The sequence below is a fragment of the Lampris incognitus genome, chromosome 5 (assembly GCF_029633865.1).
Source record: "Lampris incognitus isolate fLamInc1 chromosome 5, fLamInc1.hap2, whole genome shotgun sequence".
Lineage (NCBI taxonomy): Eukaryota > Metazoa > Chordata > Actinopteri > Lampriformes > Lampridae > Lampris > Lampris incognitus.
This window is the reverse complement of record NC_079215.1, coordinates 4,753,065-4,778,375: the sequence shown is the minus strand read 5'-3', so window position 1 is coordinate 4,778,375 and position 25,311 is coordinate 4,753,065. Positions and strand designations below refer to the sequence as shown.

At 44.9% G+C, this 25,311-nt stretch overlaps 1 protein-coding gene across 1 annotated transcript in view; it reads left to right on the top strand.

The window, feature by feature from the left end:
- The window catches only part of LOC130112361 (E3 ubiquitin-protein ligase DTX4-like), a 62,157-nt gene continuing 36,846 nt past the window's right edge, over positions 1-25,311 (top strand). The window contains exon 1 of the mRNA XM_056279696.1: positions 1-329. Within this exon, the coding sequence (XP_056135671.1) occupies positions 119-329 (211 nt within the window). The 5' untranslated portion in view covers positions 1-118. The remainder of the gene's footprint in view (positions 330-25,311) is intronic.

Sequence of the window (25,311 nt, the reverse complement as noted above, 5' to 3'; positions counted from 1 at the left end):
TGTCTGCCTTGTAGACGACACAATGTTACCGGACGCTGGTCAATAACGGGTTGTTTCTGTGTGTGTTTTCCTCTGTTTCGGTCGCACCCCTCCGTCCGGCAGGGCCAGCGGTAACGACATGCTCCTGGCCTCCGCCGTGGTTGTGTGGGAATGGCTGAACGAGCACGGCCGGTGGCGGCCCTACGGCCCCGCCGTGTCCCACCACATAGAGGCGGCCATCCGGAGCAGCGACCCCCGCGGAGGGAGCGTGGTTCTCGGCCAGGTGGACAGCCGCCTCTCGCCGTACATCATCGACCTCCAGTCCATGCACCAGTTCAGACAAGACACAGGTAAGCAAGGGGGGGGGTTCTGGGGAGGTGGCAAGGGGAGAAATTGCAATGGACAAAGATGGGATTTCTGCGGTTTTATAACGGTTTTCATGGGGGGTTTTCTTCTCTTTTTACATTCAGTTTTAATGGCCACGTATAACCACACATGAGTTATTTGACTTTGTATGTTGCTGTCAGTTGCACACAACATATAGTTAAACAGGTACTCAGCCATGTAAGAGAAGTACTTGGTAGTGGCAGGAGTGTAAATATGAATGAAAGTGAATATGACATGTTAAACAGTGGATGTGAAATATATTGGAGGCAGTAGTAAGTAGAATTAAATAATATCTATCTACAGTGTTATTGTATTATAATAACAGTGGATGTAAACATCCCGGGTTCAAGCCCCGGGGTAGTCCAACCTTGGGGGTTGTCCCGGGTCGTCCTCTGTGTTGAGTTTGCATGTTCTCCCCGTGTCTGCGTGGGTTTCCTCCGGGGGCTCCGGTTTCCTCCCACAGTCCAAACACATGTAGGCCAGGTGAATCAGCCGTACTAAATTGTCCCTAGGTGTGTGTGTGTGTGTGTGATGGCCCGGCGGCCTGTCCAGGGTGTCTCCTTGCCTGCCGCCCAATGACTGCTGGAATAGGCTCCAGCATCCCCGTGACCCTGAGAGCAGGATAAGCGGTTTGGATAATGGATGGATGTAAACAACTGACACAGAATATGAATAGTGCGGGTGCAGTGTAGATCATTGCTTTTTTTTGCTGGGGTATTGGTTATTGTAGTATTGTGATAGAACTTAAATGTTATCATTCCCTGGTCTTAAATACTGCATTACTGTAAAGTCATATAATTTTCTGAACTTACTGAAATGTTTAACTGAGTGAAATGAGCGATGAACGCCTCTGCGTGCTTGGTCATCGTATCCACGTTACTAATCATCATTTAACATAATTGTCTTGTCTGTAAATATTGTATGAGAGCACTAATACTAATCTCCAAAATATTGTCACAGTATTGATAGAGGTATTCAGCCAAAAAATATCATTTTGATTTTGTCAGTATCGGCCAGCCCTAGTTTGAATTGTACTGAATAGGGCTATGGATAAGATTTAAGCCTATTCTGTCACTTCATATGCAAGATAGAGGCACATACAGAATTGTTTTAATCTTGAATGTTATGTCTGCCTTTGGTGATGGTCTAAATGGAAACATGACGACTTTCATACTCGCTGGTGGTAATTGACCCAAAATGCACCACTATCTATCAACGGGGATTGTGGCTCAGTTTTGGATGACATTCCAAGTTCTCTCAACCAAGGGAAATGTATCAGACAGTTACGTCAGTAGACTAATATTTGCAGACATTTTGGTCTCGCCTCATATCTACAGGTGTCATCTGTTCTTGTAAATTGTAAAAAGTCCCTTTAGCAGTGATTGCAGCTGTCCCATCAATAAAATTCTATATCAACAGATAAATCTGGCTTTGGTTGTTTGGAACTGCATCCAAAGTATTGGATCTGGTATTTGTTAAGTTCCTGTTCCAAGTTTGACTTTGTTTTGTGAATCTAAGTCTGACAAAGAGCTGTGTGGTTGTACTGTGGTGGCTGATTAGTAAGTTGAATCAACAGTTTGATGGTTTAGAACAGCTGTAAATGAGCATTGTTGCCATTAGTCACTACATTTTACAAGACTTAAGCCCCCCTTGCAATGCACCCACACTCACCAGCTAGCAGCTGCATACTGGTTTTAACAAAAAAGAATGGACAGACTGAGGCCGTTCCAAGAGAGACGGGTAAATCTACAAAAAAAAGACAAAAAACTGGGAGAAAGTGAGAGTTCAGAGGCGGAAGAGAGACCGTCATACTGCGGAGATATGGGCAAACAGAATGGAGAGCGCAGCAGAGGATAGGATAACATCAGAATCATGTTTATTGGCCATGTAGGTTTGCAAATACATGGAATTTGACTCCAGTTTCGTGGCTCTCTGTGTACTTAACATAAAATAACAAGACTACAACACAACAATCTTCGGATATATACACAAGTATTGACTTATACAGACGAAATAAGAGGAGATAAAGTGCAATTGTGCAGAGAATATATCAGATGCTGAAATAGTTGTTAGCAGGTTACTTACATACATGCCTGAGGTAGATGGACATGACAGAGCGTACCAGTGTACATGCAATATACAGTATAGTATATAGAAAATGGTTGGATGTTTTATTGAAGATAAGTTTTTGTGCTCCTGGATAGAAGAACCATGTCTGGTCAGAGTGAGTTTACTGCCATCTATTCCAGAAAGACAAGTCTCTTCTTCAGGTCCACTTGCATCTACCAGTCAGAAGCTTGATGCAAAGTCGAGCACGGGCTCTTGGCAGTTGTTCTTGCCCAAGGAGCTCTATCTCCTTCCCTTTGGAAATTGACAACTTCAGGTGGTAATGCCTGATGTTTAATTGCTTTGACCCTCTGCAGACCCTGTCTCTCTATGTATAATACCCACCCCCCCAACACCACCATCACTTCATCTACATCTGTTCCAGTTCCTCCTTCAGCTCTTGATACTTCTCGTGAAGGCCATTTTAGGATCATGTGACCTGTGTGCTCAGATGATCGTGTGTCTACCATATGATCATATATATTTGCTTACTTTTCATCTTTGACCATGTATGACCTATACCATATTTAACTTTAGTCTGTATTGCTTAGATAGATGCTTAAAGTTCACATGTACCAGACCAAAGATGGTGTTATAAAGCGTCTTCTCCATGTGAACAAATAAAGGCCTGTTGTTAACTGTTAGCTGATATCAGACAAAGGTATGCAAAACTCACTGGGAGTAACAACGTCTGCACACAGTATTTGGAGAAATGGCCTTGGTGAGATATGCGCTAGAAGACGAGATGAGGAGATGTACAAATGACTGCCCTGTAAGAGAGACTGTGCTGTACTGTAAGGTTGACTTCATGTGGGCCGGGCTTGCAAGCATGACAATAATGTAAGAGATTTTATCTCACAGATTTATTGTCGGCGGCACAGAGGCGCAGTGGTTGGCGCGGTCGCCTCACAGCAGGAAGGTCCTGGGTTTGAGCCCCAGGGTAGTCCAGCCTTGGGGTCATTCTGGGTCGTCCTCTCTGTGGAGTTGGGATGTTCTCCCCGTGTCTGCGTGGGTTTCCTCTGGGTGCTCCGGTTTCCTCCCACAGTCCAAAGACATGTAGGTCAGGTGAATCGGCCATACTAAATTGTCCCTAGGTGTCAATGTGTGTGTGTGTGTGGGCCCTGTGTGATGGCCTGGGGCCTGTCCAGGGTGTCTCCCCGCCTGCTGCCCGTTGGCTGCTGGGATAGTCTCCAGCATCCCCGCGACCCTGAGAGCAGGATAAGCGGTTTGGATAATGGATGAATTGATGGATTTATTGTCAGAGTGGAATTTAAATAATTTCCATGGCACTTCTCTAATTGAGAGAGAGCGAGGTAGTATGTTGTATATAGAGATATAGATATGTGTGCGTATGTACACACATGCTTTTTACTCAGATAACTTTGGTGCTTTGGTGTGAAAGTGTTCTTAGGTCAAAATCCGGAAAAAAAAGTCAGTCCGGGGTAAAGTGATCTTCCCAGTATGTTGTTGCTGTGAAAGTGTCCCACAGAATTCCAGCATTCGTTCATTTAATTTGTTGTGTTTCAAATACATGTAAACACAAACAGTGAAAATGCATATTCTTGTTCCAGATACGTAAACAAAGACCCCGGCCTCCCACTCCCGTCAGCCAAATATTTCTTCTTAACCATCTGCACTGTCGCTGCAGAGTGAAACTGGCGTAATAACGGCAAAAAGCAACTCTGTTGTCCAAATACAGGCAATATATCAAAAAAGGAAAAAAAAGCAACATATTGGAATAATCTAGTCCACCCACCATATTTTCAAGCTCAAAATAAAGCGGTGATATGGAGGTCGTCTAGTACAAGAGCTGACCTAAAACTAAGGGTTGGTGAAAGGGTGCTTTTCAGGACAAATCCAGCAATCAGCTGGGCGGTCTTAAAGAGGGGCTTATTTACTATCCCAGAGTTTGAAATTTCAGAAAATACTGGAGTTTTCATGCAGAAAAGGCTCATAACCCCACCCCCCCCCCGCCCCGCCCTGCCCCCATCCTCTTTCTCACCTTCTTGGTATTTTAGTTTCGTCAGTAGACCAGGTCCCAAGGGCCTGTCGGCTTGTGCTGGAACGTGGGAGAGAGAGTGGGCTGGGAGGTGGGGGTTTGGAAAGAGGGCAGTGGGTGTCAGAGAAGGAGGGTGTGAAATAAAAAGGGAGTCTGTATTCACTCTCTCATGGACCATTGTTGAGTTAGGAGGAACAGATGTGAGCTACTCTATTGTGGCTGTGGGACACATGCTCGCATAAACACACAGACACGAACGCCTTCACACACCAACACAGTGCACAGACGGCTTTCTGGAAGGAGTTTCGAGGCCGAAGGGAGATAGCGTACACTGTCCAGTAAAAGTTTAGTGAAATGGAACAAAGAAGAAAAGTGGTAGGAAAAAAAAAGATGAAGGGAAAGGTGACTAAAGAGTTGTTGCAGTGTTGCTTTGATTGTGTTTCTTTAATTACTTGGTAAGCTTAATGTAAACGCCTTCTACATGACATCCAGGGTCTTCCATTGGGTTTTAGGGATTTGTGTAGAAGAAGTATGGAAGTATTTTTTTAAATTAATACTGGGAGCACACTGTGACTACGTTTACATGATGTTAGAAAAAGTGGATTTATTGTGTTAGTCTGACTAAAACTGGACTTTTAAAATACATGTAAATGTGTTAGTCCGACTGAAATCGCACTAAATCGAATTTCTCGAAGTTGGACTAACACACCTACATAATGCGGTTGGGGATGGATTTACTCTGGCATGTGTACGCTTCAATCGGCCCCGAACTGGCCTAGGCGTTCTGCGCATGATCCATAGTTCCCGCGGTGGTCTTACATCCAATTGCAATCAGCTGAAAGGGGGCATATCGCCACCTACCATACCGGGGTCAGACATACTTCTATCAATAAATCGATTCTCCCCCGGTTCTTGTATACTTGGACAACGACAGTAGTCCAATTACATGGCCTAATCGAGCTCTAACCGTAGCTCGACTTAACTGTGCATATAAACGCAGTGAATGACACTAAGACAAGAAACTCGGTCAGTTATCAAGACGTGTATTTTCAAGTCTTGGTGTCTTTTGGGGGGCACATTACTGTCACTAATTTCTAATCAGAATCAAGTTTATTGGCCATGTAGGTTTGCACTACATGGAATTTGACTCCGGTTTCGTGGCTCTCTCAGTGTACTTAACATAGTATTTAACATAGAATAACAACACAGCAACAAACAAAAACAGAAAAAGTACAAACGAGTGCAGAACCAAGGCTACTGTCTGCGGCACCATCTTGATCTTTCTAAATGACCGGCCCAATTTTCTTGCTTTTGAAAAATGTCAAAGCATTTGATATGACCAGCTTTTGATACACACTCATGCTGAAGCTGGCTTTGAGGAGCCTGCTCACTGTAGTCTTGCCTAACTTTAACACAAATTCAGTAAACTATAACATTGCTTAAAGTCCCCTTTTCCAGGAAAATATGAAAGCTTCCCATCTACTTCTCTTTGTGAGCCATGTGTAAAAAAAACTTTCCAGACACACTCCACTGTCACTTCTGATGGCATGTAGCTGACAGCATGTAACGCTTAAAGGGAAATGACCACCATTTTCAACATTATCTCCATTTAGCTATGTGTTGCAGGGATAACACTCTGTTAGAAGGAACAATACTAAGTAGTCTTCTGAAACACTGCCAAAATTGTGTCCATAGGTGACATCACTGGCAGACAATCTATGAATGTGAAAACATATTTCCTGGTTTGCTGATTGGCTGCACTCTCAGTGCTACATACAACTGTATAATGTAGTTTTGTGTTATGGCTCCTAGTGGAGTGTTGTCCCTACAACAGATTTAGAGAGAATGTTGAAAATTATGATTGCTTCCCTTGAAGAAACACCTTGGGTTGTCAGTAGCCTCTTTTCCACGCTAGGGCCGAATGGCTCTGAACACTAAGAGGAACGGTTCCAATGGTGTTTCCACCTGGACTCGGTTTGGCACAGAAAGCTTACAAACCCTTCCCTGCATGCTTCTCTTGGCAAGGTTGGATAACCGTGCTCAGTGCAGCAGAACCGTTTGGGTGGAATGGCTTAATGCCGTCGGTATTCCCTGATTGGTTTCACACTTATGTCAGTTTTGTGACTCCCCATCTGGTCTCTTCACATCCTCTCCCAGATCAGCAGGGTAGAAAAAGGAATAAAATGCCTGAGATGGTGTCATAGTCAGTGGAGGATGCACTTGCACTAACTGACATATGGTCTGACAAAAACATTCAACATCAGTTGGAAGGAGCAAAGAGAAATGAGAAAGTGTTCCAGCTGATAGCTGAGTTGCTGTAGATGTTCTTAGGCACTACCTAGTCCTGGTTTTAGCAGCCCCGCAGATGGACGCAGCCCCGCAGTAACCGTTCCCACGAGTCCGGCACAGCTCGGAATGCCACAATGCAGCCCTAGTAACAGTTTGGCCCTACTGTGGAAAAGAGGATAATGTTCTCACTGTGCTAAAGGACTGTCATAGACTAAATTCAGTTAGTTGAAGGAGCTGCTTTGCGGACCAACAGGATATAGCAGATCCCTATGCAAAGATAATTTTTCGCCTCTGACAATTTTGTCCCATGTTATCCTCTTCCTCTCCCTGCCCTGCTTCAAGATTCATTGTCGCAGGCGTCCGGGTAGCGTAGCGGTCTATTCCGTTGCCTACCAACACGGGGAGTGCTAGTTCAAATCCCTGTGTTACCTCCGGCTTGGTCGGGCATCCCTACAGACACAATTGGTCGTGTCTGCAGGCGGGAAGCCAGATGTGGGTATGTCTCCTGGTCACTGCACTAGCGCCTCCTCTGGTCAGCCTTTTCAGGAGGGGGGGGGGGATAGCGTGATACTCCCACGCGCTACGTCCCCCTGGTGAAACGCCTCACTGTCAGGTGAAAAGAAGTGGCTGGCGACTCCACATGTATGGGAGGAGGTGTGTGGTAGTCTGCAGCCCTCCCCGGATCGGCAAAGAGGGTGGAGCAGCAAGTGAGATGGCTCTGAAGAGTAGGGTAATTGGTCGGATACAGTTGGAGAGAAAAAGGGGGGGAAACCAAAAAAAAAAAAGATTCATTGTCGCCAGCATGTTGTCTAACACAGCCAAGAAGCCATAAGAGAGGAAAAGGGAAAACATATGATACTGCTGACTTGCTGTAAATGGTGCTAGACAAAAACTTGAATTGGTTTGTGATAGTAGTTAAATTTAAAGAATGAAGTTAAATGCCATTGGTGCAGTGTAGGGATCAAGTGCTCCTAGGTAACAGGATTGGGTGGTAGAATGACACAGTATGGAAAACATCATGAGGCTTAAATGCTTGCTGACCACTGGTTCCATCCATTGTCTGTAAAAAGAGAAGTGAATGTGACGAGCAGGCTTTCTTGTAGACTGGGTAGAATGAATTTTGAAGAAAGACTGAGACTGACTTGCTCGTGGTTTCAGCTGCGGGATTGGCTTTTATGTGGAAGGTTTTGTTTCAATTTCCACTTTTTCCACTTTCAAGTTGGGCAACACAGGAAGTGAATGTGCATCGTTTCCCATAGAAATTTTCCAATCGTGAGCAAGGGTAGTGAGATGCACGCATGCCGTCGCCCGGGGGAGGCGGGATGTCATTGACATTTTTGCCTGCCTCACTTCCTTTGCTCAGTTTTGTCATAATATCAAGGCTACCATTACACTTTTCAAAGCCTTCCATGCAACATCTTTACCGTGGTAATTATCATCACTGTAGGGCAAAAACCATGTAGCTAACTTCAGAGGAAGTGTAAAAAAAATCCCTGTTTCACATTTTGTAGCCAAACGTTATGTCAAGCTTTGCAAACACTTCATTTGTCAAGGAATGTTGAGGAGTTCACAAGCCTTAAAGGGGTGCAGCTGTATTCAGTTTATCAATGTACATCACCAAAATTGCAGATTCGTAGTTTTTCGGCAGCAGCATTATGTTCTTTAAGAAAGCATGCGGTATGAAAATACGAGCAGTCTCACCCTGCAGTGAGGCATCTTTTTAATTAAGTATAACTTTGGAATGGAGTGTAAAGCAATCTTAAGGTTAAGCCAATTGGCAATTTAAAACATGGCATGTTGTCGTCACTGTTATGAGACATCCACCGTGGTCACAGCAAAATAACAGGCAGTGAACAGGAAGATTCACTGGAATTAGTGGATTTCTCCCTCCGGGGAGATTTCTCCCTCTCAGGGTCTTGTTCACAAGTGAGGGTAGGATGGAGCGGGAGATTGACAGGAGGATTGGTGCAGCATCAGCAGTAATGCGGGACGTTGTACCGGACTGTTGTGGTGAAGAGGGAGCTGAGCCGGAAGGCAAAGCTCTCAATTTACCAGTCAGTCTTCGTTCCAACCCTCACTTATGGTGATGAGCTTTGGGTAGTGACCAAAAGGGAGAGATCGCAGATACAAGCAGCTGAAATGAGTTTCCTCCGTAGGGTGTCTGTACTCAGCCTTAGAGATAGGGTGAGGAGCTCAGACATCCGGAGGGAGCTCGGAGTAGAGCCGCTGCTCCTTCGCATCGAAAGGATCCAGTTGAGGTGGTTCGGGCATCTGATTAGGATGCCTCTTGGGCACCTTCCACCCCGAGGTAGACCCAGAACTCGCTGGAATGACGACATGTCCAATCTGGCCTGGGAACGCCTTGGGATCCCCCAGGAGGAGCTGGAGGGCATTGCTGGGGAAAGGGACGTCTGGAGTGCCCTACTTAGCTTGCTGCCACCGTGACTCGACCCCGGAGAAGCGGCTGATGATGAGATGGAGATGAGATGAATGAATGAACAGAAAGATGCAGTGTTGTGTGTGACATCTGTGCTGTCAACAATACGGCAACCCTCCTGACTTTTACAAAGTCATATTTCATAAACAAAATATTAAACATCCAAAGAGCCAGAGATTATACTTTTGAAAACCTGTAATTCTGCGGTACGGTAAAATTAGCTTTTGTCCATCTCACCGAAAAGGAAAAATAAATAAATAATTCCCGCATTTCACTGTTGACTAGGGGAATTAGTGGGCAAGGTATTCACAATTAGCAGGCGACCTGCCTATTAACGCTGCGGTAAGGGGAAACACCGAATTCCCAAAATCCAAACTGTTATTTTGATATGGTACAGTTGTCATAGCAATCTTTATTAAAACTCATTTTCCATCTGCAGATTTGCCACTGTTTAAATATGAGGTGACTAATGTCCAAAATTATTTTGTATAATGCAAGGTTCAAAGGCCCCTTAAGCAGAATTACTGTTCGGTAGAAGCAGGCAAAAAGTGTCTCGAATTATCAATCTTTAAGACCAGTCTTGCTTGCAAGATAAGGCATGCTGACATGGAGATGCTATCTGTTTGACGGTCTTTTTTTTCCCCCTCAGTGCAATTTTATTTCTCCATTCCCCTTTAACTTTGAACATGCACTGCTCCTCCTCATTTCAAAGTGAATTTTAGATGCTCTTCTCCAGCTGGTTCTCCAGTGTCATCAGGCTGGCAGTGAACAGGAAAGGGAGTATGGGTTGTTTTGGGGTAAAGATGGGTGGTGGAAAGGAGGACTAAAAACACTATAGGCAGGTTGTCAGATATCATGTCTGGCTTTTACATGAGGGGTTAGTCTCTCGCTCTCTCTCTCTCTCTCTCTCTCTCTCTCTCTCTCTCTCTCTCTCTCTCTCTCTCTCTCTCTCTCTCTCTCTCTCTCTCTCTCTCTCGCTCTCTCCCCTCCCTTTCTTTGACTCCCTCATTATTTAGTTGTGTATGTGTCCACCCACGGCTAATCTTGCACACTCCTGGACCGATCAGTCTAAAACGGTTTGTGTACAGCTATGACTATGATGAAGAACCTCTCGTGGCTGCAGTGATTCAAACCCTTGGTAAAACTTTTTTTTTTCGGTATCGCCGCTGCTCCTCTTCATTCACCCTCAAGCTCGCTCGACCAACACTGCTCTCTGTTGCTGCCTGAGCTAAGTCAACGGTGCGCTTGCACAACTTGTGTCTACGGTTGACTCGGCTTTGGCAGCAACATGATCAGAAGTTATTAAAAGAATTCTGATAATCCGAAAAATGTGAAAGTTATAAAGGAACAAATTCCTCTAGGTTGCAGCCAAAACAGGAAGTGTTGCATGTTCTCGTCTCTGCCCGAGCTCAGTCAGCCATAGATTTGAGTCACGCATGCGTGAGCATAAACGGTTAACCCAGCTTTATTAAAAATAATAGCATATCAAACCTTTTCTTTTTGGAAAGTGCAAGTTCATGTCAGACTTGGTCGCATTCGTGCAAGAGTCCTCCTAAGAGGCTGCACATCCACAGACTGACAGGCAAAATGCTTTTATCGGGTAGATTTTTTTAGCTTGAGCACTGCAAGTTGAATTTTTTTTTCCATATTTACTTTTCAATCGACTGGGGCGCTGTGCAAAAGTCATATAGTGGCAGGAAGTTATATGATGATCACTGGGTTTTCTGTGTGTGTGTGTCTGCTGCTAGTCCTAATTACATTACATTACTTATATTTTGCAGATGCTTTTATCCAAAGTGACGAATAGATGTAAATATAATAATACATAAATGCAATTAATGCAATAAATACAATAAATACAACAATACAATAAATACAATAAGTGGTCACTGTCCATGCATATTCTGAGGAACATGGCTGATATTGGCTAACGTTAATGTAATATCAATATTCGGCTTTGTCAACGCCTTTTTCAATAATATCCCAAAAGAATAAATAGAATTCAGAGGATAAACCGTCAGTCCCGGGTGATTTCCCAGTTTTCATAAGTTTTATGGCTTCTATAAATTCACTGTTCAGAATAGGATTGTCACAATTAGTTTTAAACTGTCCTGAAATGGTAGGGATATATTCTTTAATGTTATTTAAGAATTCTTCACAGTGTTCTGGTTCAAATCTAGATTTATATACTTCTTTGTAAAAGGATCCTAATAATTTTTTTGCAGTTATTACTGTATGATCAAGGACCTGTCGTGGTTGCGGTGATTCAAAACTTTCTGAAAAACCTGTTTTAAACTGAAATTGAGTGCTGACTCCTCAGCTGGTTTTTCACCTAAGCGGTCTATTCCATTGCCTACCAACATGAGGATCGCTGGTTCGAATCCCCGTGTTACCTCTGGCTTGGTCCGGTGTCCCTACAGACACAATTGGCCGTGTCTGTGGGTGGGAAGCTGGGTGTGGGTATGTGTCCTGGTCGCTGCACTAGCGCCTCCTCTGGTCGGTTAGGGCACCTGTTCAGGGGGGAGGGGGAACTGGGGGGAATAGTGTGATCCTCCCACGTGCTACATCCCCCTGGCGAAACTCCTCACTGTCAGGTGATAAGAAGTGGCTGGCGACTCCACATGTATCAGAGGAGACGTGGTCTGCAACCCTCCCCGGATCGGCAGGGGGGGTGAAGCAGTGACCAGGACGGCTCGGAGAGCGGGGTGATTGGCCAGGTATAATTGGGGAGAAAAAGGGGGTAAAAAATAACAGCCATTTAATGAATGTAGTCACGGTCCAGCCATATGCTAGGTTTTAACCTTGTGTTGTTTTGTGGATAAGCCGTAAAGAGCTCTGCTTGTTAGGATTAACCTCAGGCTTTGCTCTCCGCTGACCTTTTCAGGGGTGTCCCCAGTTCCTGTCAGAGTATGTACACACTCACACAGTTAAATTCAGAAATGCATCATTTTACCCTCTGTTCTGACCTTTCATCCACCCTTAGGCGGCATTTTCGACCACCGAAAAAACTGAGCTTTTCAAAAACTCTTCCCTAAAGTGAACGACTTGAAAATACCACACTCGCATTATAGTGTGGACAGCGAACACGAAGCTTTTTGAAAATGCTGACATACAATTGTTGTGTGATCGGCATAAAGCTGACGGCTCAAGTTGCGTGCGCATGTACAATACAAGAGACGTCAGAGTTTTTCTGCATACGACTGGGCCTGTCAGCCTAATAACTTCTGTGCAGTTATTACTGTATGATGAAGGACCTGTCGTGGTTGTGGTGATGCAAAACCTTTTGAAAAACTTGTTTTAAACTGCAATCGAAGGCTAACTCCTCAGCTGGTTTTTTGCCTAGGTCCGAGCACCAGAGAAGGGGAGATGTGACTGGTGGGGATCTGCACTGTACTGAGTGCCCTCTTTTAGTCGGCTTCTAGACCCTTGTCTTTATTGCTCTCCCACTGTTATCTCTTCCCTTTGTTGCTCTCTCGCTTATCACCTCCCTTCTCTCATCTCTCAGCTGCTTCCTTATACAGTAGAAACCGACGAGATATGGGGGGGGGGCAGCTCAGTAGTTGGGGAGAGAGTGATGAAAAGTGCCCAGATGGGATCCGCTGGTTGAGCAGTGACAGTGGATGTGGTTGGAGAAAGACTCGTCAGAAACAGGGACTGCAGGCAAGGTGGAAACTGGAAAGAGACTGTTTGAAACCAGAGGGAAGAAGGGAGACAGTTGACTGTGACGGCAAAAGGAGGAAAGGAAGACAGAATGTAGGGAGAACTTGAACTCATAACTGGTTGTATAGGGGTGTTACTTTTGTGAACTTAGAACTACTTACTTTTGTAAATGCTTAGAAATTAGCTGTGTTATGACTAGGACTGTCACGATCAGGACATTTTAGTTGACGGTTAACTGTCATACAAATAAACTTAGTACAAAAAGTAAGGAAATGTGTGTTTGGTAGATTATTCCTTTGTCGTAACAATGCTTCTTGGCAATAAATCTTATATCAGGCAGCTGATGGTCAGCACCTGGGGTACCAGAAGCTCAAAACAAGAGTCAATAGCAACAGCAAAATAAGCTGTTTGGCATTTGCAGAGAAGATTTGGCAAATTTTTCATGGGCGCAACCCACATACTCAGCTCTGCTGCTCATCCCACAAATGCTTGTTCCTTACACATGTGGCCCCATTTAAAAGGGGAATAAACAGGCTTTCCAACGGTATAAGATTTATTGCCAAGAAGCATTGTTACAACAAAGAAATAATCTACCAAACACACATTTCCTTACTTTTTGTGCTAAGTATAGTTGCAATTAATGATTTGTCTTTTTTTTTTTTTGTTCCCCCCCCCCCCCCCCTTTGCTCTCCAATTGTACTTGGCCAATTACCCTATTTTCCGAGCCGTCTGTCTTTCCAAGCTCGGTGAATTGGGTGGGGTGGTGGATCCGTAGTGTTTTTTTTTTTTGTTTTTTTTTAAATGTGTGATATTAGCGCTTTTGACCGCCACCTTTTTGCTGCAGATCCGACAAATCGCCTCCTCCAAGTTATCGGGCTCTCCTTTTTCATTTGGCTTAAAACCAACATGTGGCCGCCGCGGTGCTGTGGTGTTTGGCTTTGCAACTACAGCCGTGATTTTAATGTCAACACATGCTCATCAAAATGCAGTCATCAAATATTGTAGAATAAGCGTCTCAGACTAAACGGTTTGTTGGTGCTAATTCACCACTCATGTGCCGGGGCGCAACAAGATGACATCTTTAAAAGAGTGCCAGTCAAACGACAAATGGTGGAAAATGAGGTGGAAATACTGATGGAAACATGACTCTTCTGTTAGTTGGGGGGGGGGGGTTGCCCCTTTTTCTTCCCAGTTGTATCTGGCCAATTACCCCACTCTTCTGAGCTGTCCCGGTCACTGCTCCACCCCTCTGCCGATCCGGGGAGGGCTGCAGACTACCATGTCTCCTCCGGTACATGTGGCCTTGCCAGCCGCTTCTTTTCACCTGACAGTGAGGAGTTTCGCCAGGGGGACGTAGCGCGCGAGAGGATCACGCTGTTCCGCCCAATTCCCCCTCCCCCCCCAAGCAGGCGCCCCTCCCGACCAGAGGAGGCGCTAATGCAGCGACCAGGACACACACCCACAGCTGGCATTCCCACCCGCAGACACGGCGAATTGTGTCTGTAGAGACGCCCGACCAAGCCAGAGGTAACACGGGGATTCGATCCGGTGATTCCCGTGTTGGTAGGCAACAGAATAGACCGCCCCGCTACCCGGACGCCCCGATGGAAACAATTCTAACAATTATGCAAAATGATCGCAGTAAGGTCAGATAATCGTGATCAGGCGATTATGTAATAATTGTGACAGCTCTAGTCATGACACAGGTAGAATTCAGCAAAATGCTTCATAAACAAACCTCCAACTCTTGCAGGAGGTGCTGTTGTTTCTGCTCTGTTGGCGAGAGAGAAGCAGAAGCGGTGGAGAGATCATAGACCCGTGCAGAGAGTTGGAGAGGTGGAGTAGGTCGGGCAAGACTTACCTCCTCAATGAGCTATTGTGAAACTCTGTGTCTCGGATTACTGTTGCTATGGAGGGGCCCGGGCCCCTAGGGGGACATAACTCACTGTCTGTTTTGCATATGTCTCTCTCTCTCTCTCTCTCTCTCTCTCTCTCTCTCTCTCTCTCTCTCTCTCACTCTCTCTACCTGCATGTGTTAAAGTGTGCACAGACATGCACTGAAATGTGTTACGCTAGCTGGGGATTAGCGCCACAGGCATACACACAGCTATGAATGTGTGGGCAAACACATACCTACCCACGTAGCTGTAAACAACCACACTGAAACACGCACATGCCGAAGAAACAGTCTCACATTAGAGGGCTGCACAGGCCTGCACTGAGAAATCCGTGTGCACAAATACCACACGTAAGACTACACACCGAAGTTTGTAGAAAGAACGCGTGCCCTAACCTGCACTAGCCTGCACTGCAAAGTGATTGATTGAGAGTGTGCACACGTAGGTACACCCATACGTACACACACACACACAAACTGATAGAAAAACAACTCGAGGCGTTTTCCGTGCACTTGGAGAAACAGATGATCAGAATAAAAGGATAATGACAGTGATGGAAACGGGGAGAAAGGAAAGGGACAGAAAGGCCAGAAGGCGATAAGAGATGTCTTGACTCACCATTTGGTGGAGGGTTTCAGAGTACATATAGAAATGGGGAGAGAAAAAATTGATTTCAAAAGTAGCGACAGGGGCATCCGGGTGACGTGGCGGTCTATTCTGTTGCCTACCAACATGGGGACGGCAGTTCGAATCCCCGTGTTACCACCGGCTTGGTCGGGCGGCCCTACAGACACGATTGGACGTGTCTGCGGGAGGGACGCCGGATGTGGTTGTGTCCTGGTCGCTGCATTAGCGCCTCCTCTGGTCGGTCGGGGCGCCTGTTTAGGGAAAGGGGGAAGTGGGGGGAATAACGTGATCCTCCCACGCACTACATCCCCCTGGCAAAACTCCTCACTGTCAGGTGAAAAGAAGTGGCTGGCAACTCCACATGTATGGGAGGAGGCATGTGGTAGTCTGCAGCCCTCCCCGGATCAGCAGAGGGGGGTGGACCAGAGACCGGGACGGCTCAGAGAGTGGGGTGATTGGCCAGGTATAATTGGGGAGAAAACAACAGCCATTTAATATATGTAGTCGTGGTCCAGCCATATGCTAGGTTTTAAGCTAGCCTTGTTTTCTGGTTAAGGTGTAAAAAGCGCTGCTTGTTAAGATTAACCTCAGCTTGTCTCTCCTCTCACCTTTTCAGGGGTAGCATCTGTGTTTTGGTTACTTCCTCACAATTTAGGTCTTTTTGGAGTACATCTCCAGTTCCTGTCAGTTAGGGCTGTCACAAATATGACATAATCGCCTGATCGCGATTTTTGACCTGACCGCGATCATCTTGCATAATCAAAATCATTTCAATTCATTTGTATAAAAGCAGCAGGATGAAACTAACAGATGTGTCATATTTCCACATGGTTTTCCAACGTTTGTTGTTTGACTGGTGCTGTTTTAATGACATCATCTTGTTGCGCCCCTGGCACATGAGTGGCGAATTAGCGCCAATAAGCTGTTTATCTTGAGACGCTTATTCTATAATAGTCAATAATATTTCATATAATATTCTGTAATTTTTAATATGAGATTCTATAATAGTCTATAATATTTCATATAATATTCTATAATATTTAATATAATATTCCCTGGATTGGCAGAGGGGGTGGAGCAGCAACTGGGACGGCTCAGAAAATAGGGTAACTGGCCAAGTAGAACTGGGGAGAAAAGGGGAGGAAGCAAAAAAACAAAAAAGGGTTAAATAGTTAATTGTGATTATTTGTATGACAATTAATCGTCAACTAGAATTTCATGATCATGACAGCCCTAGTCAGAGTATGTACACACTCACACAGTTAAATTCAAAAATGCATCATTTTACTCTGTTCTAGGGTTGCCAACCGTTCCTTAATATGTTTATATTATATATATAAATTATATATAATATATGTATGTACATATGTGTGTGTGTGTGTGTGTATAGAGTGTAAGGCACATTATATTTGTTATGCCCACGCCGCCCCGTCCATCCAACCCCCGTCCCTGTCCCCTGTTCCTTATTTCCATTTCAGGTAGTTGGCAACCCTACCCTGTTCTGACCTTTCAGCCACGCTTAGGCGGCATTTTCGACCGCTGGAAAAACGGAGCTTTTTGAAAACTCTTACCTAAAGAGAATGACTTGAAAACACCACACTCACGCCGTGGTGTGGACGGCAAACACGAAGCTTTTTGAAAACTTCTGACGTACAACTGTCGCGTGATCGGCGTAAAGCTGACGGCTCAAGGCGCGCGCACATGTACAATCCAAGAGACCTCAGGGTTTTTCTGTTTTGTCGCCATTTCAATGCGGATGGTGAACTTTTCAAAAACTACCGAAAACTGCTAGTGTGCAAGGAAAAAATGTTGTTCCATTTTCACCATGAAAAACCGCATTCTCAGATTTCTGCCAGTTGGTGTGGTTGTAGTCTCAGACGCTGATTCTGTGTCTCTATCCTTGTCAAAGCGATATATCTGCTGCTCCTGTGGGCTTCAGGGTTATTTTAGGAGGAGGAGGATGATGAAGAGGGAGTAGACCTTGTGCCTGGTAGGACCTCACTGGACCCCTTAATCTGGGGTCTGGCAGAATTCACTCTCTCATCTTGCTCTGTGTTGGATTCACATGAGGTTCAGAAATGATTGTGTTTGATATTAGAAAGTAGATATTTCATATTTGCTTTTACGTGGGCGTAGTAGCTCCAGACATGTTCTGGGAAGAATTACTTTTGAGTTCAAATTCATTTATAACCGAGACAACTCGATGGGCTCGAGAGATGGAAACAAATTTGGCAGGAAATGGGGGGACAGACACTATCAGGATGTTGTATCAGATGGCTTGCAGAGAGAAACAATATGAAATCAGAGAAGGTGGAGGTGGGTTATGGAGAAGGGACAAGGTGGGTGAAAGTGACATTCCACTGGATAAATCACTTTCTTAATCCGTAATACTTGCATGTTTTATTGAGAACGGCAGCCTTAATCAACAGCGAATATTTGGAGCTTCAGGGGGGATGGACGGCATAGTGGTGCAACACGTGTCTTCCAAAAACTACTCAGAATTACTCCCATGTGGCTGCTTTCAGTTGAGGTAAGGACCTTGTGAGCGCCGCACACCCAAGAGAAGTGTAGCTGAGAATAGGCAAGACGTGACCGAGCCCAAAAGAGGTGGGTGACGAAAACCTAATTGGAGACCAAACTCATAAGTCCACCCTCCTACTACATTGTCATCAGGATAATAATGTCAGGGAATGTTTTTTTTTCTTTGAACTCACAGTTCCTTTGTCTCTACCTGTTCATTGACTTCCAGAGGATCACAGTGCCAGAGCCTTTTTTTTAGACTGTATTGTTCCTTTTGAATAGGTACACGCCCTGCTTTAAAGAGTGTTGTGTTTTGTTCAACCTCTGACGTTTTTAGTAGGGAGGCCAAACCTGTTCTCTTTAGTTTTTTTTTTTTTTTTTGGATTTTGATATATGGTGGCACACTGGCGCAGTGGTTTGCGCGGTTGCCTCACAGCAAGAAGGTTCTGGGTTCGAGCCCCGGGGTTTTCCAACCTTGGGGGTCGTCCCGGGTCGTCCTCTGTGTGGAGTTTGCATGTTCTCCCCGTGTCTGCGTGGGTTTCCTCCGGGGGCTCCGGTTTCCTCCCACAGTCCAAAGACATGTAGGTCAGGTGAATCGGCCATACTAAATTTCCTAGGTATGAATGTGTGTGTGTGTGTGTGTGTCGGCCCTGTGTGATGGCCTGGCGGCCTGTCCAGGGTGTCTCCCCGCCTGCTGCCCAGTGACTGCTGGGATAGGCTCCAGCATCCCCAAAACCCTGAGAGCAGGATAACTGGTTCGGATAATGGATGGATTTTGAGATACTGTATTGATCCCCACAGGAAAATTACGCTCTGCATTTAACCCATCCTAGCTGTGTAGCTAGGAGCAGTGGGCAGCTGCTGTGCAGCACCCGGGGACCAACTCCAGTTCATCTTGCCATGCCTCAGTCAGGGGCACAGACAGGAGTATGTATCATGCATGTCTTATGATGGTGGGGGAAATCAGAGCACCCGGAGGAACCCCCCCCCCCTGCAGACATGGGGAGAACATGCAAACTCCACACAGAGGACGACCTGGGATGACCCCCAAGGTTGGACTACCCCGGGGTTCGAATCCAGAACCTTCTTGCTGTGAGGCGACAGCGTGCTACCAGAAGAAGACTTATTTTGACTCCTTGTTATTTGTGCATCTTTTTATAGGTGCCAGTATGTTATTCGCTGAGAACATCAAAAAATGCTGCCTTTCCGCAAAAGGGATGCTTGATTCAATTTGAGATGGTTTTTGGAATTGGGTTCTCTCAAATCTCATGCAATGAGAAACAACATTGAGATGCATATGTTGGCTTTGCTATATTCCTCACGTAAAAAAGACGGTTAACGAAACTCTCCTGCGTAACTAATCAGGCCCGCAAAATAATTGGATCACCCCAAACTCCCCTATCTGAACTGTGTACCCAGTCAGTAGTCAGCAAAGCCGATCTGATCAAGCAGCACCCCTCTCACCCCTTCCACCAATCCTTCCCGTTACTGCCGTCAGCTCAGCGCTACCAAGTCCCACTGGCCTGGAAAAACATCGACAAAAAAAACTTTTGTTCCCTCTGCGATCATCACCCTGAACAGATTAAAATAGATGCTGTGCTCTGACCTGCGTAACACTGTTCTGTCAGTTGTACTTTTAACAGTTTCAGTCCTGTTCTACGTGTGTGTGTGCGCGTTGAAATACGCATTATTTATTTATTGTCGAGTCTTGGCCAGGAAAAAAAATTTTCACTTTGTGACAGACAATAAAGTTGTCTTGTCTTATCTTAAAGTGTTCTGAACAACAAATAGTTTGGGGTACAGCTAATGAAGGCTAGCTAGGGTGATGATTAGGGTTAACACTAATCCTTTTTTGTGCAACCTGTTGAAGGTTTGTTCTTCATTCTCACCACATTTGAATCATCTAAGTCTTTGTCATCCTGTGTATCACAAGATAAATGGATTGCTGGCACCTCTGGATTGAGACTCACTGTATGATTAATAAAGGACGGGCATTCATAAATACTACGTTCCTCATTTTAATATTCAGGTATTAGGAGAGTCTCTTTGTATTTCCTCACGGCGGGGTTGTACAGCTGGGGAAAGGTCATCACAGCAGCGATCAGTCTCTTTTCCATCTTTACAGTTGCTCTGTAAACAACAGAATGCTCAAATGCTACGTGGTAGACAAGGTTCTAATTCTTCTTTTGTAACAGCGGTTGGCAAACAGCTTTTGGGTGCATTACCGCCGCCTTCTGGATCGGAAGAACAAGTAAAGCTGGCTAAGTAATTGGCCACCACAGTGTGACGTTGGGTAGCTTTGTGGCAAAAGTTAAATCTGGCTTAACTCTCTTGCCGGATGCTGCTGCGTTTTGTTTTTTTTTGTTTGTTTTTTTGCTGAACTGCCTGCGGCATGTGCTGCTGCAGTGTAAACCTACTACCCTTATTCAAAATGAATGGGAGGACTTGCGTTTTTGACTCATTGCCTAATTCTGTCTGAATCTAGCCTTATTCCCTCACCTTTACAGCCACACCCAAGACCTGTTCTGCTTAACAAGGATCACACCTTCAACTGTGATTGCACTTACTCTGCCCTTGTTGCTCAGCAGGCTGTCAAACATAACGATGTGATCCTCTGAGCCAGCATTTGGCTTTGGTGCACTGCCAACCTTATCCTGCGGTTCTGGGTTTACGTTTCAGTGAGATGGGGTTTGGCAGTGTGTAACTGCATCGGCCTACAAGACTACCATGAAGGATTTCTCTTGCCTGCACAGGGGAAGCATCACAGACTTCACTGGTGCTCTGCACTAGACAGTAAAAAACAGGAGTATGTGGTACATCTATATCCTCAAAACAGCAACATGCCACTTATCTTAGTTTCAGAACCTCCGTCAGCTGTGTTAAATCTTAAATTATTTTTGACAGCTTTTGGTCATTTTGGTTTTCAGGTTTGTCTCAAAATTCAGTGTCAGATACCATTTGATAAGGTCTTAAAAGTCTTAACTTTTGTTTTTCTTACCTAAAGCTGTTAAGTGTACTACCCTTTCACATTTCTTGTTGCAGTTGCGTAGAAAAGCCTCTTCTTGTTGCCTAGGAGCTCAGTAGACAGTAGTGAAGTCATTTAAACCAAGTCCGCCCACTTTCCCTCTCCTTCTGTAGCATCTTGGCCCCAGCATCCTATCTTGTACAATGGGGCAATAATGATACAGTACATCATCACATATACAAACTTCTGTCTTTAAGATATCATATTATATTTTTAAAGAATGTTGCTCAAAATATCTTTTTTATTTTTGGAAAAATAGTGTTTTATTTCTCAGCTATGCAGGTGCAGGGCTGCTCTTAGTGACACTGCAGCTTCCATCTCTGTCGTCTTATTTACAGCAGTCAGTAGTTACACATGCACACGCACTAGCCAAATTTGCCGGTAGATGATGGCAATCTAGCTCTAGCCAGCGTAATGGAATTTTCATATACTAACGCCTTCCCTGCATTTGTTTTGGGAATACCATGGGCACTAATTTGCATTGCATCAAATAAAATAGAATTTTAAAAAAATACATGATATTCAACATTTTTTGTTATACTTTATGTAAACCAAGAAAAACCAAGCTTGCTTGAGGAAAAGCTCAGGCGATGTTGGACAGCTAATGCTAATGGTTGCTGGATGTCCTCAGTCCGTTAGTCGTCAGACAGTTGACATGTTGTAAAAAATGCCGTACAGTTTAACGATAGTGACATTTTGATTGGCAAAATTATATCGAGTTTTGACAACCACTGTTTTTAGCATTACACCTCAAATAGCAGGAGTGAAATATTCTTCTGTATGTTGGAGTATCTCTGGCAGTAGAAAGCCTGGTGTTAGTATCTAATGGTAAGTACATAGCTTAGCTAGCTATGCACTAGTAACATTCTGATTAGTGTGTAGAAGATGGGAACAAATGTACAGTCCTTGGTCTTCACTGCTGTTAAATGCAATGAAGTAAAACTTCATTACATTTAACAGGCCTATCCTAAATTTACGTCCACTGTTGGTGTGTTGGTCCCCGGATATACGTTCAGATACGGGGAAGCGTACCACTCTGGTGTCCTCATACTGACACAAGTTTACGACCTGTTAGTCATGTCCCAGAGATGACCCCAAAAAGTGACACGGGCATCCTGGGTTTTGACTCGGACTGGTTGATTTGATGGCGGTAAGGTCAGCCATAGTAACTGTGGGTGTGCTGATAAGATGGTTTTAAGATCGGTGGGGGGGGGGTGCAAGTGCAATCTCAGTATATATGCAGTTTTAAGACATTAAAATTTTCTCAATTAACATAATCTCCTTTTCTCAATTAACATAATCCTTGTTGGTAAGAACAGTGGAAGAATAGGTTTTTCCTGCACCCTTACCGTTATCCGCTCATATTCTCTCATTCGGCATATCCCATGCGGTTTCGTAGGATGTCACAGAAACACTATCGACAGGTTAAGGGTGTGTTCAACATGCTCAAGCAAATCAATCTTTTGGTGAAAGTTAAGTGTTTCCGGTGTGTCTGCTTGGTTTTCTTAGATGTTGGTTGGTTTCAGCAGCCAGAGCGTCTGTTTTACAAAGTGGACGTCGAGGATCCAGTCAGCGTTAGCCCGCTAGCGTTGGTATTTTAGCTAATGTTAGCTTACGGGGATATTTCTGTGTATGACTGACGCGAGTTTGTTCTTTGTTTCAGTTTTCACTCTGTCTGTTGATGGTCAGGTTGAATATAGTTCAGTACCGTGTGTAACATGGGAACATGTGCTCACCACGCTTGGTTCTTGGACATTTTGGAACGGGTTCCAAGCAGTTCTCGATACTCAACCCTAACTGTGAGATGCCGTGCTTTCTGGAGGGTGTAAGGTAGCTTTTGAAGTAATAATTTTGGGCGTGGATGAAAGAGTGAAGGAGTCGTAATATTCATGTCCACAGATTGGCTGATCACGTTGTTTGGGAAAGGCCTCAAGACATTATTCTCACATTGACACAGCGGGCTGTGTTTAGATGTGTGTGTGGTGGGGGAGGCGGGAGTTCAGAGAGGTCAGTAGTAGAGAGAACAAAGGGGAGCAGATGGACAGTTTCTCTCTCTCTCCACCTGCCTCAGGCCTCTTTGTCCTCTCTCTCCGTCTCTCTTTAAGGCTCAGCATACTTCATACAAACTGGTTCATTCAAGGCTTTCTGCTTACTTGTCTGACACCAAGTAATTCCATATCTTTTATAGGACTCGCTAAGCTCAAAAGTTGGACGAGGGGGTTTTGCTTCATCTCTTAAGTCTGGGCCACTGCCCACAGCGTTTGCAATCTCCCTCCCCGAATTCAGTGATTATTGGGTGACTTGGTATTCGCAAAAGACAACCAAAGTAAACAAAGAGTCAGACAAATGTGAGTACCGGCAAACGGCGCTCTTTTTCCTTTCAGATCTACAGCGAGGAGTCTATGCTGTGAAGAGGGTAGACTTTGTCAACCGTTTGAAAGCCTGCCTGTTTTTACACCTGAGCACACCTGACCAGTTGCTGGGGAAAGACGGTGTAGATTTCAAAATTTTGGATTCAGAAAGTTTGATTTGTCAAATGCAGTTTCCCTGTCCCACCTTGTGAAGGCTGTTTTCCATAGCTATTCGTAACGATCCAATGTTCCCAACAGGAATGTGGGTGGAGTATGCAAAACACATTAACCTCCCAATTTCATGGGCGCATAACCATTGTCACAAACTGAACTCGACGCAAAAAAACTCTTGGATGAGTTCTAATATAACCCCCTTTTTTTGAGGACTTTTACACCTTTTTCTGCCCAATTATATCCGGCCAATTACCCCACTCTTCCGAGCCGTCCTGGTCGCTGCTCCACCCCCTTTGCTGATCCGGAGAGGGCTGCAGACTACCACATGCCTCCTCCCATACATGTGGAGTCACCAGCCACTTCTTTTCCCCTGACGGTGAGGAGTTTCACCAGGGGGACGTAGTGCATGGGAGGATCACACTATTTCCCCCAGTTCCCCCTCCCCCGAACAGGCGCCCCGAGCGACCAGAGGAGGCGCTAGTGCAGCGACCAGGACACATCTGGCTTCCCACCGGCAAACACGGCCAATTGTGTCTGTAGGGATGCCCGACCAAGCCGGAGGTAAAACGGGGATTCAAACATTTCTACACACTCACAAATGTACACTCGTCTCAACAGGCTCAGTACTGTATATTCCTTTGTGTGGAAAAAATATTGTGTGTGTGGCTTTAAATTCTGCTGTCATTTCCCTTGGATTAGGGTTTAAAAACAGCCCCCAGAGACCTGTACTTTTTTAAAACCCCATATTCACAATATGTGCATTTATTGGTATACAAAAGGAAACACACATATGCACAATGTAGACTTTATATGTCCATGAATGACATGGGGAAATGATTTGGCTGTGGCAGATAAGGAATGTAGAAAGGGAGTGGCAGACATTTTGAAATCCATTTGTAATGGCTGGATATGGTCCTGAGATCCAGTTGCATTTCCGTTGTGAAGAAATACTTTATTTTTTCCATAAACACGTGCGTTGAGTTATTACCATAGACCTGTGAAAATGTTGACATCTTGAAAGGCCCGTTATAACTGGAACACTTAATTATTAATTAGGTGCTGTTTTTCTCACACGTAAACCTCGCAATGGTTCCTGCTCTTCTTGCAATTTCTTTATCCATAATCCAGTTCCAACTACAAAAAGCCCTATTGCAGCGGATCAAAATGTCGGCTCCTCTGTCCTGTAATCGCTGCTGCAGCGCAGGAACACAGGGGTCCAGTAGAACAACAGAATAGTCCACCGTTGGCACGTGAATGTAAACCTTACCCGCTGGCATCGCTCGCTGATTATGGTGTGTTCACACCAAACGCGAAGGGAATTTTCGCCTCACTTTACGTGCGCGAGTTTGATCGCGTGATCGTTGGTTTTTATTCGTGCGAGTCTGGCCACAGGATCAAGTACGCGAACCCACGAATTCTCTTCATTCCTCCAGGAGAATGACAGTACTGAGAGGCTTTCGTGACACAGCATCACGTGAATTTCTCGCGATCACGTCGTGTCATTCATATCGTGTCAGTCGCGTCACCCAGCGCGAACTCGCATCTATTCGCATCTTTGCATTGACTTTATATGTAATCTCATCGTGCGAAAAAATTGCCTAGAGCACATGTTCTATCAGTTTTGGTTTCCAGTTTGTTTTTTTCCTAGTTCCTGGGGTAACACACACACACACACACACACACACACACACACACACACGGTCCTCTGTGATAGCCAGCTGTGATGCAGGGGGTTGAGGAGAGGGAGATTTTGGGAGCTGAAGAGGGGAGGGGTGCAGACTGGGACAGGTGAAAGGGTGCACAGGCTGTTGTTGGCTTTAGTCATTATCCTTCTTTCAAAGACATAATGTGGGTTTGTA